General features: G+C 54.2%; 5 protein-coding genes across 5 annotated transcripts, besides 1 other annotated feature; 2 read left to right on the top strand and 3 right to left on the bottom strand.

Annotated features, from left to right (window-relative positions):
• Positions 1 to 259: 259 nt before the first annotated feature.
• PODANS_0_990 (uncharacterized protein) lies at positions 260 to 1,141 on the bottom strand (the record flags this gene model as incomplete). The annotated part of the gene is made up of 2 exons (XM_001903109.1): positions 260 to 930; positions 988 to 1,141. 2 exons carry the CDS (start codon positions 1,139 to 1,141, stop codon positions 260 to 262), a joined length of 825 nt encoding a protein of 274 aa, XP_001903144.1.
• A 1,999-nt stretch (positions 1,142 to 3,140) lies between these two features.
• Positions 3,141 to 4,516, top strand: PODANS_0_980 (uncharacterized protein; the record flags this gene model as incomplete). The annotated part of the gene is made up of 2 exons (XM_001903108.1): positions 3,141 to 3,225; positions 3,279 to 4,516. 2 exons carry the CDS (start codon positions 3,141 to 3,143, stop codon positions 4,514 to 4,516), a joined length of 1,323 nt encoding a protein of 440 aa, XP_001903143.1.
• Positions 4,517 to 6,016: 1,500 nt separating this feature from the next.
• Positions 6,017 to 6,111, bottom strand: a tRNA (tRNA-Asp).
• A 3,071-nt stretch (positions 6,112 to 9,182) lies between these two features.
• Positions 9,183 to 9,371, top strand: PODANS_0_970 (uncharacterized protein; the record flags this gene model as incomplete). Its single annotated transcript, XM_001903107.1, has 1 exon — positions 9,183 to 9,371. One exon carries the CDS (start codon positions 9,183 to 9,185, stop codon positions 9,369 to 9,371), a length of 189 nt encoding a protein of 62 aa, XP_001903142.1.
• A 610-nt stretch (positions 9,372 to 9,981) lies between these two features.
• On the bottom strand, positions 9,982 to 12,120 carry PODANS_0_960 (uncharacterized protein; the record flags this gene model as incomplete). The annotated part of the gene is made up of 3 exons (XM_001903106.1): positions 9,982 to 10,983; positions 11,053 to 11,454; positions 11,518 to 12,120. The coding sequence occupies 3 exons, from the start codon at positions 12,118 to 12,120 to the stop codon at positions 9,982 to 9,984; spliced, it is 2,007 nt and encodes a 668-aa protein (XP_001903141.1).
• Positions 12,121 to 12,652: 532 nt separating this feature from the next.
• PODANS_0_950 (uncharacterized protein) lies at positions 12,653 to 13,788 on the bottom strand (the record flags this gene model as incomplete). The annotated part of the gene is made up of 3 exons (XM_001903105.1): positions 12,653 to 13,414; positions 13,620 to 13,718; positions 13,768 to 13,788. Coding segments are annotated over 3 exons (882 nt in total), but the record flags the coding sequence as incomplete, so codon positions are not given.
• Between the last annotated feature and the right edge of the window lie 397 nt (positions 13,789 to 14,185).

The following is a 14,185-nucleotide window of genomic DNA, read 5'->3' as shown; positions in this document are numbered from 1 at the left end:
CGTAAACATGGCGTTTTGGGAAAGACGGTCACGGTCTGTACACGAGAGCGCGATGCAGCGCAGCCGACACAGCATGGAGCATTTGTTTGGGCGGGCGCATCTACATGCATGATTTATTTGTACGTATGAGGTGATGATCTCAACATCGCATCTGCCATCATTCAACATAATGTAGCCTGGCACGCTACGGACAGGAGGGATAGGATAGCATTCAATAGCATACGATCAACAATGTGTTGTTGGCATGGGCATGAATAAATCATGACACTCTTCGCACCACCTTCCCGACCTCGCCCCGTTCCACCGCCTCCACTCTGTCCCTGACCACCTTCCACACGCCTTCGGCAACCTCCTCCACACTTGCACTGGCATCTACCACATGCAAGTCCTCCTCCTCTTGTCTGAACCGGTGCTCGACCCCTCCACTGATATCCGGTGTTTGTGCGCTGGGTGGACCGACAGCAACTTCCTCCTCTCCTCCTTTGGTGCCTGCACCTTCACCAGGGGCACACTCCAGAGCAGAATGCGGCGCCCCCACGATCTTTCCCAAGCTCAAACCCCAAAACAACTCTCTCACCCTCCTCTGCATCTCGGCCTTCTCGTACACCTCACCTCCCCAGCCTCCCCTCTTCTTGGCCTCTTGCTCGTCCAGGTCCAGGAACAAGACCAAATCTGGTCTTGGGAGCCCGACCTCTGGCGAGCGAGCCCACGAGAGCGGTAAAAAGGGGTTGTGCTTGGCGGCCGAGTATACGATGCCGCTGTAGTAGTAGCGGTCGCAAATGACTGTCGTGCCATGCGACAGCAACGAGGTGATGAGCGACGCGGCTTCCCAGCGGTTGGCCGAGAAGAGCAGGTGAATCACGTGGTCCGACATGGTTGTTTGGGAAGTCAGGTATGAGTTAATCATCTGGCCAATCGGGGTTGTGCGGTCTGGTTTGGTTTGGCCATGTTAGACGGCCATGCTTCTTTCTCTCAGCAGATACGTACCGGGAAAGCGCATCACTTTTACGGATTTGCCCAGTTCAACAAACCGCTGCTCCAAAAGCTTGACCTGGGTTGTCTTGCCTGACCGGTCCAGGCCTTCCAGGACGATAAGGGCGCCCCGGGTGGGCTTGGTGTTGCCATCGTTTGCTGATGTCATTGTGAATGGACTCGAGGGCAGACACAAATGTCGTTCGTCCGTGAGGTGAGGTGAGGTCGGCTTATGACGGAAAGCCCAAAGCCAGAGCTTCTGAGGAGCATCTGGAAGCTTGGAAGGCTTGGCAACCTGGAAGTGCAGTAGCAGATGGCTTGACGGGTGCCAGCTGGCAGCTGCTGCGGCATAGGTTCTTGAAGGAACAAATCATGAATGGGATGAGTGAGGCACTTCGCCCGACAGTTGCAGTAGTGTCAGCCTGTGGAATGATGGTTCCTATTGCCTACATACATTATCCTTCCTGTATGTGCCATCCCAGGGGGGTTGCGCCTCATCGTCAGGGGAAAAACAGGTGACGTGAATCGGGTTCGATGAGCGAGGTACATAGGTCGGGTGTGCAGTGTGGATTCCAGTTTGAAGGTGAGGGGTTCATCGTTCCCCTCTCAAAGGTGCTGGTCGAGTTAAGCTTGCTCGCTTGCCACCAAACCCCCGCCATGATCAACCGATCAAACGGCCACTATAAAAAGAAAGGAAGAAAGCCTGTGCGAAATCCCCCCGTCTGGGTAGCCGCTTGTTTCTTCTGCCCAACTCCTCTTTTGACGCCTTGGCAAGAGATGGTGGCAATGGAAACATCTGCCAGGGCGCAGTCTCATCGAATGGGCCAGTTGAAACCTGAGGCCGTAGCGACTCAACCAGCCACCCGAATATCTTTGTTCAGGCGTCGAGGGCATATCTCGAGTTATTGTATGTAGGCAGGCAGAGACACAGAGATAAGTCAAAGGGAGGGAGGAAGGAGGGGTGGCCGTCTCACCTGTGTCTTCTCCAAGTTCACAGTGCCGGCCCGGGCAGAATCGGCACGGCCTCTTAAAGATGCGACGCGGATCCTGTACTTGCTGGACAGGGAGTGAGCAGTCCAAGACGCGTTAATTCGTTTGTGGATTGGCGCATTGTGTACACGGCGTCCGCTGAAGAGCCGCTGTCCAATGGCAGGCCTTGTTGCCCATGCACGCTCCTGCAAGCACTTGTGGGCAACTTTTGTTCCCGTGGACAGCGCTCTCCCTTGCGCTCCAGAGTCCAATTAGAGCCACCCAACGGCACGGCCGCTACGCGTAGAGTTTTACCTCATCTCTCTGTTCGCCCACAGCACAGTACGGTATCACCAGCACCCGACGAAGTACCTACAGGAGTACCTCTAGCAGTACCTCGAGTACCACCTCACTTCGAGCCAGGTCCTCCCTCGCGCTGAGGTGCCCTCCCCCCCACCAGTCAAGGCCGCCCGCCGCCCTCCACCACCACTTCCAGGGCAACTACCTACCTACCTACCTTACCTCGTCCTCCCAGCTTGTCCATCGCCGTTGGGCTACAGCTTCCCTTTCTCCCCTCTTCAGTTCCCATCTCTCTCTCTTGGCCGACATCTCTCAGTCTGGTCCCCCTTGTCCAACCTGTCCTGCCACAGCAGCAGCTCTAGGTAATCTGCCAGCGCTTCCTCTGACATCTCACCCAACCTCAGATATCCGGCATCGGTCTGGGTCACCTCGCTGCCAGTCGCTTCTCGCACCCCAACGTCAAACAACCAGACAAACCGGAACAAGAGCGACCGCTTTTGCCCGGCCAGCCCATCCATCCGTCTATCCAGCATACTATCGCGTCTGGCCATCTCCCACCAGACCAGCTTGCGCAATAAGAATAGTGCGCAGCCCTCGCTCGCTCGCCCGCCCCGCCAGTGTCGCCTCTCTTTCCCTCCTGTTCCCTTCGCTCTGCATTTCCTGTTCTTCTGTCACGACAGCAGGACAGGTCAAATTTCAGAAGGAACGCTGAGCAGAGAAGCAAACAGGCAAATCCTGAGCATTTGTTGGCTTCTGTTGCCCTTGCCTGGGTTCACCAACGATTGATCGCCTTGATCGAGTCGGGCATTCGATTAGGCTTGGACACACTAGCCAGCGCAGCACAACACAGCGTCACCCCTTTCCCTCCTTCTCGGGTGGTGTGCTACGACAATCCCACCATGGCGACTGTTAGCCGTCAGCCGTTTGCTCCTCTTGACCACACGCGGTTAAAGACACTGACGAGCCTCAAGAACCGACAGAATGGTATGCTGCTGCTTCTGTCCTGCATGTCCTAGGCTTCATACTGACCGTAACAGCCCTCTCCAACTCCCCAGCTAAGCGCAAGGCTTCCGAGGTGGTGGACGCCGACGACTCTGAAAATGTCGACCCAGTGCTCTTCTCCAAGCGGTCAAAGGGAGCCGGCGCTGATGGAACCGGGTTCGTGAAGCCCTTATTCAAGCCTTCCACTTTTGTGATGACCAAGGCGGCTTCCACCTCCAACCTCCACGGCGCTGCCAGTCTTCCCCCAAGCAAGCTCTCCTCTTCCTCCAAGCCGCGCACCTTTCTTCAGCCAAAATCACCAGCTTCCCGTCTCAGCACTACCGGCACGCCCAGTCCCCTAACCGCCCCAGCTGGCCGTTCCCCAACCCGCGGCTCCAAGCGGATTGGCATTCTCTCTAAGCGCCGCCATACGCAGCGGATTGATCCCCCATCCTTTGGCCTCGGCGCCGGCTCCTCAGTTCCCTTTTCGCTCGATGCCGCCCTCAAGGGCTCCATCCCAGCCTACTCTGGCTCTCTGCGGACCTCTGCCGCGCCCGGCCCCGCTGCTGCCCCTGCCTCTTCGGACTCCTTCCTGCTGTCCACGGGCGGCATGCAATCCTCCTGGTTCTTTGACATCCACGAAGACACCCCGGAACAGGAGATGACGAACCTTCTTCAGCACGGCACCTGCACCCTTGACATTAGCAGCGACGAGGAGTCTGAGCGACGCCAGAGTCGCGACCGAGCCGAGGGCAGAGACAAGGAGAACATTCCCCCTGCCGACGATATCTCCCAGACCTCTGCTCGACAGGCCGCCAGAGTGGGCGACGTCGATGACATGATCATTGAGAAGCAGAGGGGTGCTCTTGCTGAAATGAATGCCGCCGACTACTACGCCGAAGGATGCACCAAGGACAGCGTGGTGCTCGTCCCCTGGGATGAAGAAGAAGCTGAGACGGTCGTTGGGGACAACGATCAGTACCAGCAGCAGCACCAGCACCAGCACCACGTCCTGCCAGAAGAGGGCGAGCAACAATCGTATGGCGGAGAGCAGCGGCAGAAACGGACGACACTTGCCGACGTAGAGTCTGTAAACGTCGACGACATCATGGGCAACAGCGACGGAACTTCCCTCAAAGCGGCGGTGCTGGAGCCTATGGAGGGAACGGGGGAGAGCTTTGAGCTGTGGGAGAGCACCTCAGCCAAAGAAGAAGGTGATGCTCCTGCTTCTCCTCTGCCCATGGCTGACGAGAGCCATGAAAATCGAGTAGTCGGAGTTGAGTGTGTGGCCTAGAGAGTCCGGTGCGCTTTTCTTTTTCTGTCACTTTCTTTGCTCTTGATATCGCAGAAGGTGTTTATTGGGACATGCGTTTGGTGCTGCGTTTGTTGTTTTGTCTCTTTGTGGAGTCGCTTTGATGTTTTGCGTTTCCGAACGCCCATATAGCTCGGTCCGAGAGCTGGGAGGTTCTGCTCTGATGGCTGGGTTGGCACAAGGGAATGGGAATGCTGCTGTTTTAGGAGTCTATTTTCGGCTGGCTGGAAAGGAGGCTTGGTCCGGCTCCCGTCATCTGTCCCATGGCTTGTTAGACTGGCTTGGGAAGGATGCACGGGCACATTGTTCCAGACACAACCAAGTTGGCATTTGTGGAAATGGATCTGGTGTTTTCTTGGTGTTGGGGTCTACCTGGGCGGGCGGAACTTTTGTTGACTTGGGCAAGGTATGATGGATGGATGTCTGGTGTTATGTACAGTTGGATGGTGGGATGGGTAAACTAGCAACTTTATGGTACCGGCACAGGTAATTTATTCACTTTCAACCATTGACCCAGATTTCGTATGATACCTCATACATCGTGCGAGTGAGCATTTATTACATTCTGTCCTGACGGGTCAGCACATGTCAACTCGACACCCACTCGCTTTTTGGGCCACGCCGAAGCAAGATTACGGCAAAGGAAACAGTAAGCTAACGAGGCGTTGTGCTGTTTCTTCGTTATTTCGTCTAAACCTAACTGAACTATGTTCACCTTACCCTGAATCTGTTCTTGCTGTCCCACGAGACCCCAGAGGGACAGAGAAAAGACTCCATCGATGCGGGTGACAGGCCAACCGAGACCAGACTAGCTGTGACTTTCAAAGGTAGTTCATTATAGAGTCCTAGAGGAAAATAAATGTAGCTCAGCCGACTTAACGTCCCAACAACGAGACAAGACGGAAGCCTGGTGTCAGATTTTCAACGGGAACATCTACTGAGTGCGTCCTGAGAGCGACCTATGTTGGATTGGAACGTTGTTTTGTGAAATACTCCTGGTTGATATATAATCAGATAATGCCAGAAGATTACAAATGCTGTTTGCATGTGGATGGGCGGCCAGTGTGCTTGTGCTGGTACGTCTCGTCGTTGCTATTGCTTAGGGGGTCAATGGATACCCAGTAATTCTTTGGTCATCTAGCTAGACACAGACTTTGGATGGAACATAAGGTAGTGTTTTTAGACCAAGCCCGAATTGATGGACGACAAGCATCCGCCATCAAGTAAGAACTGATATCTCTCACCCTCAGCTACTATCATAGCTCCAGCCTTACAGATATGTACTTTCCATTCCTAACCAGACCTTAGCACTATGTTGCATAGACCACAGACGTTTATCGTCGCTAGGAGTAAGCAAATAATTCATTACAAAAAGATATATGCACGATAGCTAGATGAAATTGTGAGGACTATGAGAACAGCACGTAACAGGGCCAACAAGAGCGAAAGACTACCCAAAAAGTAAAAATGAATGGTCACAATCTCTCCCGCCGGGAATTGAACCCGGGTCTCGAGCGTTGTTTTCTATCCAGGTGGATATTGACAAGCTCACATACTGACCACTATACTACGGAAGATTTGAAGTAGGTGTGGACACCTGTCGTAGCTTGGCGTTGACGAGAGCGAGCCGGGATAGTGACATTATAAGGGACACATGATTATCTAACAAGCAACAAAAGATATCTATTCTAGTTCCCAAAAACCAACTTTACCGGTGTGATCTTTGCATCACTGTGGACGTTACTACCCAGATTGGCAGGACACACCTTAGATCTATTTCAAGAATGCCCGATAACAGCTCTCTGGGGCTACAACCTCGACGAGATGTCCGAGCTGCTTCCCCAGACGATGATTAACCCCAGAGATGGACATTGATCAGTGGAACATTTTGGACAAGATCCCTGTCATGACTCCAAAGGTAACTGGGATCAATGTTCCCATCACCCAAGCCGTAATCTTCCCGCCTATCAATTTGGCTGTACGTCTCTCGCATAGACCGCAGCAGCCAGGTGTGTTCATTATGCTGTCCACCGACATTCCCCTCTGTCTCCCAGTCCTGCTTTTGGCCGTGTCCCCTTCTGCTGTTTCACCTAGTGGCGATGGGGGTTTATTTGTGCTTGGGGCCGTGTGAATATCATGTTTCAGATTTGAGCAAGGCTCTGTCTCGGCTGCTGAATAGAGAGCGGGTTGCTCCTGCTGGGCTTGATGGAGAGGGCTGGGAAGCATCAAAGAACAAGGTTCGGTTGATCCATCAGGGTGGGTGACCGAGAGCGTGGGAGTGCTCGCTCCCGTTCCAGCTGCATGATAAGGCGTTGATGGCAACGGCAATATTGGATCGTCTGGTCCGCCAAAGGCGTTTACAAAGTGCACCGATATTGGCCGGCTTGAAAATGATGAAGGGGAAGGGGGAGGAGACCGGCGAGTTGTCGGTGGACTGCATGGTCGTGGAAGGGGCTCAGACTCTGGAGACTCCGTTGAAGAGGGTGCAGATGGCATGCGCACCCTATCGTAGCTCCATCTGTCAACGTTCAAAAGATGGTTGTCTGGAAGATAGGCTATGGAATGAGGTCTTCCTAGGCGACGTGCTGGTCTTGGTGATGCCGATCTAGGACGGGGGATAGGAAGAGGGCGGCTCAGTTCGAGGCCATCCCACGACGTTCGTGAGCTCGATCGGAGGTGGGAGGTATATGTTGACTGGAGGTGTGCTGGGAGCCTCGAGGTTTGTCGAGTGCCGATGTCAGTATATGACAAAGGCCTAGGCCTCGCTGGAATATCGGACGTGCTCCTTCGTATCTCTTGCATTATTGCAGATTACTACACCTTGAGGTACAGGACTCTTCAAAGTTTCTTTGAGGCATCCCGCAGTCGCGTCGATAAGGTTACATCTACATTCTCCACCAGAGAAAGCTTTCGGCAGCCCCTGTTCACCAAGAGTTTAAGCATGTACTGATCCTCGGCAATGTACGTAAGTTCTAGACCAGGGAGATCACAGCGCCCTGATGAAATGCTGGTGAGCATACAACCATGTGCACTCTTCAAGAGAGAGCACGTTGTAAGTAAACACCAGATGCAATTGGGGTAGATATCTGATGTCACAATGGCATTGACATATGACAGACGGACCGGGCCTGTGAGGGCGTTGGCAACCCACTGGACAGAGGAATGAAAGACCCCACCCATGTATTACATAATTGGGCAGCATGTGTATGTATGTGCTAGGCTGAGATTGCTGCACAAAAAGGAGTCGGCGACCAGAATGGACCCCAATGACTGCAAAGAGGAGTGCCGAGTGTGAGATAAAAAGATATTTTTGTTGACTTACAGATGAAAGGGACTTGAAATCCGGTTTGGCCCCTCAGCTTGTTTCAGCCACTGCGCGCGGGAGGATGGGGGAGGTGGCCCCGTCTGGGGAAGAGTGACACTAACGGTTTTTACCCAGGCACCGCGCCAGCTTTGTTAAACGCAGCCCATCTCGACGCATCTCGACAAACGCTGCGCTACATGCACACTTGCGGTGAGATGTCCGAGTCGGCCCTCAACCCGTAGAAAGCTTGTTGTCGGTTCGCATCTGTCTGGTGTGAGATGTCACTGGCGGATGTCGTAGCCCAGTGGTGGTGCATGTCAGCGGACGGAAACTCGGTGGAGCCCGAGGAGAAGTTCACGACCCTCAAATTTAGCGGTGGACCGATGACGTCGGATTCTTTGGGGGCCCAGAACCCCGCCCATCCATTTCATCATGCTGCCAGGGCATGGATGGGATAGGACATGACATGGGGGCAATGGGGCACGCACTGCGTCTCGCTCGGAAAGAAGTGGGTGTCGTTGGGCAGGCCCATCGTCGAGTCTTTTCAAAGTGTTTAATATCCTGGCTGAAAAGACCCTCACCTGTCCAAAGTTTCAGATCTCTCAGCACCTGCAACTCTCGTTCCCCTTACCCTTCCAGCTCCTCCATGTGCGTCTGTCCCAAGTCGGCGCAGCCACAACACCACACCACTTTTCCAGTCCGGCAAGCTCCGGTCTAGAGACGGCGCTCTTCCCGCTGCTCTCTTTTTGGCTTCCACATGCTCACGTTCTGAGCGCCGCTATATTTCTGGACTACACGGACTTCCGGACGTTCGAGCAAGTTTATTTCTTCAAATAGAGTCACGCCCCAGGCCTCCAACCGCACAAGAACAAGCTCTTCTCGAAACCATCAGTTCCTCGATTTGTGGAGAGTGATCAGTGATCAACAACCACCCCTTGCAGAGCCAAGCAAGTCTAGAATCTGTATGCCCCTTTGCCACCTCCCTCTCGACCATCTTCAGTAGTAAGTGGGCATCTCTCTCTCCCCCTTACACCACGACAGACGCAGAGAAGCGGGTGCGCTAACACCGTCTTGCAGCCAGTCGAACCTCGCGACGTCGCCGTCAAAACAGCTTCCCGACCTATTGGCAACCTGAGAGAGGGCAGGTTTGGGTCCTCATTGCACATTGGCTTCAGCAAGCAGCATCAAGGACGTGATCCCGGCCAGCTCACTTGCAGTACCTTCAAGCACAGAACAGATTTCGGATCAAGGGCCGGCCATCACCACCACCCGTTCCGGATGTCGACAAGACGACGTTAGCATCTGTCATCCCTCCACAGTAGCAAAGAGAATCACGAGAAGAAAATGTGCGGCACTTCGATATCCTACGCCTGCTCGACGACCTTGATCTCCAAGTCGATCACCTGCTCCTGCGACACCATCAAGGCTTACGGCAAAAGCACCTTGTTCTGCGGCACCTGCTCCAACCCCCGGTGCAGAGAGTTGAGGGGAGAGGTTGCCCAGGCTTCGACGCAGGTTTCAAGCTCTGCCTGAGTCTCTGGGGTGCCTTGTCCTGCGCTGCACTTCGACACGTTCGATCTCTGGACGCACTCGGTTGCCCACGCTCGCTACGTTTCATCATTTTTTGGCCTGCTTCCTTTGCCACTTATCCAGTCTTAATCACCTCACCACCACCCTTTCTATACTTTTCTTTTTCTTTTTTACTCTGTGCCCTTGTTTCTCAGTAACAAGCAGGCTTGCGCACGTCCTTCAGCATCTTTCTACCCCGGGAAATCCCCCATCTCCAGCGCCTCATCTACCAAGATCCGTCGCTGGGGCTTGTCCAGGAATCATTGCCCAGGCGACAAACGAGGGGAAGGAGTTATCAGACTGAGCCGCCTTCAGGACACCGACCAGAGCAGGGCATCTGGAGTTCCTGCACTCAAGGCCCTTTAGGAAAGGGGTTCTGTTGTCTTTTTCTTTTTCTCTTCTTCTTTTTGGGGCTTGTCATTGCATCATTTTGGGCGGCGCAGCGGGAAAACAAAGGGACATCTTGCATGTATATAGAAGCAGCATTGGGAGAAGCCCTTGTCGGTTTTGACGGTAAATAAGAGTCAATTCTTGAAGATGAGGTAGTGTTTCATTACTAGGCCATCACATCTCTCTAGATCCCTTCGGCTTCTTCCAGATTTCCTCCTGTGTCTTCGTCATCTTCCTCCAAATCCCGTTTGCCTGATTTGGTGCTTTTGTTGGATTGTCTCTTCCTCGGCTTCAACCACTCCTCCATGCCTGGTGGCCAGTAAACCCGATTATCGGGACCACCCATCCCAAACTCCAGCGCCGTAACCGTAACTTCAGAAACCTGAGCCGCCTCTGTCTTGATGGCATCTGATTCGGCGACGGCCATGTCGTCTGCTTCGGCCGGCTCCTCTTCATCGACCGCTCGCTTCCGCCTGACGTTGGCTCCTGTTTTGGACTTCTTACTCTTTGTTGCCGACGCAACCCGTGGGACAGGTCTTGGCTCGTCAAACCTCTCATGCGGAACCATGTCATTGATCTTTTCAAACCCTGGGAGCTTGAAGGTACGCATCAGTTCAAAGACGGCCTGCTCCTTATCCTTGGCTTCAATCATGAGGTCCATATCCGGCGGACAGGGCGGCAGCGTCATGACTCGTGGGCTGTGCTTGCGCCTGTCCCGTGGTGTAACGGCGCCCGGACATGGCTCGCTGTAGTGCATCTTTTGCGTGATTCCCTTGCGCCGCCAGGTTACTTTGATCCGTTCCATGATTTCTGGCTGCGAGATGTCCAGCGTCCCCTCTCGGCACTTTGAAGGGTCGAAGATGATGTTGTGGTGGTGGTAATCAAGTACGAGTGGAATGTTGAGTTCTTCGCAGACAGGCAGCAGGTCATGAACACTCCAAGAAACGTCGTCATTCTCAAGAACTAACCGATTCTTGATCGATGGGGAGAGCTGGGCATAGTTGGCACGGAATCGATCCAGAGTCGCGGCCTTGTCTCCATAAACCCCACCCATGTGAAGGATCATGACGGCGTCGCGATCTTGCTGTCCCGGCAGCCGCAGGAGGGATAGCATCTCGTCGTGATACGCAAGGTCTCGAACGGAAGCCTCGATGACTTCCTTGCGGGGAGATCCGAGCTGGGTAAACTAAAAGCACAAGAGTCCTTGTCAGCAACGACATCGAGACCACAGTGCTTCTTGCGCAAGGGATCATACCTGGCCGGGATGTGTCGTGAGACGGTGGCCGAGCTCGGCAGCCACTCTTCCTACCTCGGCCAAAATGTCTGATGCAAAGGGGGCCAGTTTGTACCCGTGTTCAGCATGACTGGCAAAGGGAAACATCTCGGAGCTGAGGCGCATAAACTTGATGCCGTACTTGTCGTTCCACCGTATCATTTTGACGATATCGGCTGCATTCTGAAGCCCAAGATTCTGCACAAAGCGGACCCCCAGTTCATGATCGACCGCCTTGGACTTGTCCGGCCTGTTCTTGGTTGCATGCTCGGGTTGGTCCGGGTCGGCGAGCGGATACCGGTGGTCGATGATGGACGCCATGCGACATGTGCGGGAACTGAAGACTGGCGGCTTGGCTGTTCGCAGGTAGGTGTTGAGACATGCCTAATGATACCATTAGATCCAATGCCATTCTTTGCCTCAGGTGACCACTATAGGACTGCTAACATAGCCGAGCCGGCCTCTCCAAGGCAGCGGAAGATAGTGACTGTTGACGGGAGGAGGTCGTGCGGCTCCACGTTCGACCGTGTCGAGTGCCTCTTCAGTAGCCACTGGTGCTTCGTCTTTCAGATCAAGGCCCTCGCCGCCAAACATACCTCTTTGGGCCCGGTCCTGACGGTCTGGCTGCTTCGACACACCAGGGTTCTGATGTCGCTGCTTCCAGCCGGCAGTGGCGACCTCGTCCGGCGGCTTGTACTCGTCCTCGTCGAGCGTCTCAGTGAGATGTGTTTCCTCCACCTTCAATTTCTGCCGTTTTGTCGCCCGCTGCAGCCGGCGCTCCATCCGAGCCAGACCTTCAATGGCAAACCTGAGCCCTTCTTTGCCCGAAGACTGAACATCCTCAGCTGTGGCCTCTGTGGCATTCCCCGAGTCGGCCCCCTTCCTGATGCCCAGTATCTTTCCCTGAATCTCGCGGGACTCATCCTCCTCGTCTGTCATCTTTTGGCTTTGGGCGAGATTGCGGTTCGAGCGGCGAAGAAGTACCTGGGGGCGGATGGGAGACTCGGGGTTGGACACCTGTTTGGACACGGATCCAGCTTTGCGGGCCATGGTGGTGAGCAGTGCCAGTGGTATGGGCAGATAGCCGGGTCGAGGTGTGAAGCAAAGTGAATGACGCGTTGAGGGGACAATGGCCTGCGGCAAACTTGGTGGACAAAGGTAGGGTGGCATGAAACGACGCGAGCAAGATCAGTTGCACAACAACACAGAGCTTCCGACCAGGTGGCTCCGCCTGGCTAAAATACCAGCTGCCGGCACCGTGTCCAATGAATAGTGTGGAATCTCGAGGGCCCGACGTAGCGTCATGGCCGGTGTCGATCAGTTCAGCAGCGCGGTGTACTGCCAGCTGCTCACCTCGGATGGCGGTGGTGTTAAGAAGACAGAGAGGTGGGTTATTGTACACTAAGTGAACATGAAAAAGTCCATCTGTATCACGGGTGATCAGCGATGCCGCAGCGATGCAGCCAGAAAATACGATTTGGTTGCGGGTTTCATGTGCTCTGGGATCGATGAGGTCATGTCCATTCCCGTGATGTGGGGTACTGAGCAGGGGTCGCATTGCCAGCGGGTGGTTTGCTCCTGCCTACATTGCACCAACTTGCCTCATCAAGTCCACCACTGTCTCTCGAAAAGCGCGATATGAGATGCCCAGCTCCCTCGCCGCTGTCTCGCCATCAATACCGTGGCTCTCGTCGACCACCTGCCTCTCCACCACTGGCGCTCCCTCTGGTATCACAAAATTGGGAAACTCGTGCTCGATGATCTCGACTGCCATTTCATACGTGAATCTCTCCCGGGAAGCAACCAGGTACCGTTTGCCCCCTGCTTCTGGCCGAAGGAGTGCTTCGACGTGCGCCTGCGCCAGATCCCTTACATCAACCCAGAATGGTACTCTCGCGACAGGAAGCTCTTTTCCTTGCTGGCTCGCAATCGCAACCTTCCACAGCTGGCTGTTGCTATCATTCAGCCCCAAAGGCCCGCCAACCACGGGATGAACCACAGGCCCAAACGTCATGGGGGGACACAAGGTGACCAAGTCAAAACTCAACCCACCCCCACGACACTCGAAATTATTCACAATTTCCCACGCCGCCAGTTCGGCAAACTTCTTGCTCCCTCGATATGCCACCACCGCGCTTGTCTTTTTATCGGCCGCTTCATCGTACGTAAGGGGGTTCCAGTCGTCCGCCGTGTAGGTAAAGTACTGAGACGCCTTCCGCGCCCTCTCAACATCAAGTACTGCAGCGAAGCTTGATGTGATCACCACCCGTTTCACCGTTTGTGCTTCCGCGGCCGCAGACAAGACAGCCTTGACCCCGTTGATGGCAGGTAGTATCAGCTCTGCCTCGTTATTTTGAGTGTCGTACGTGAAAGGGGAGGCCACATGAACGATGGCATCAATGCCACCTTTCAACGCTGAAGAAAGGTCCAGCTCTGGCCCTAAAAAGTCGTCAATGACGACACAGTCAAAGACGAGATGCCTGGGTGGCTCGAGGACGAGCTGCCAACATGGCCTCGCCTTTGGCTCTGGACCGAGTAGTTCCCCTTACCCTAAAGCCACGGGAAAGCAGCGTGTCCACAACATGCGCGCCGATGAAGCCGGTGGCGCCTGTAACGAGGATGTGGGTGCTAGAGATTCCAGTGGTTAGCTACTGGACATTGTAGAGTCAGGGCGCATGAACTGTATTCATAACTTACGGCCAAGCCATGATGATTATGCCTGTTTTGGTGCGAGTTATTTTAACGAGAGAGGGTTATGAGCCAAGTGAAAGTCGTTATCATTTGAGCCGGCTGAATCCATCGAATCCCAGTGCTACAGGAGCCGGAGCAACATCGCTCGGCTGAATTGGGGAGGAGCCTGCCAATTCTCGGCAGCGATGTGCATTTTACTTGATAGGTAATGTAGCAAGCGGAATTTGTTTCGGGAGTTCAAGCTTGGGGCCGCCAAACAAATTCTACAGAAGGTTTCTTTTAAAGATAAGTGTTGGTTGGTCAAACCTAGCAACCTTTGACCGGGAAGGAGACCAAGGAGGCCCGCCAGCAGTGGCAGGGCTAGCCTGGCGGGGGGAAAAAGATAATCATTAACTTGAATGAGATTTCATAGAGCTGATGAGGA

The sequence above is a fragment of the Podospora anserina genome, chromosome 2 (genome assembly GCF_000226545.1).
Source record: "Podospora anserina S mat+ genomic DNA chromosome 2, supercontig 1".
Classification (NCBI taxonomy): Eukaryota; Fungi; Ascomycota; class Sordariomycetes; order Sordariales; family Podosporaceae; genus Podospora; species Podospora anserina.
Note: the sequence above shows the minus strand (reverse complement) of the source record. Positions and strands in the feature narration are given on the sequence as shown.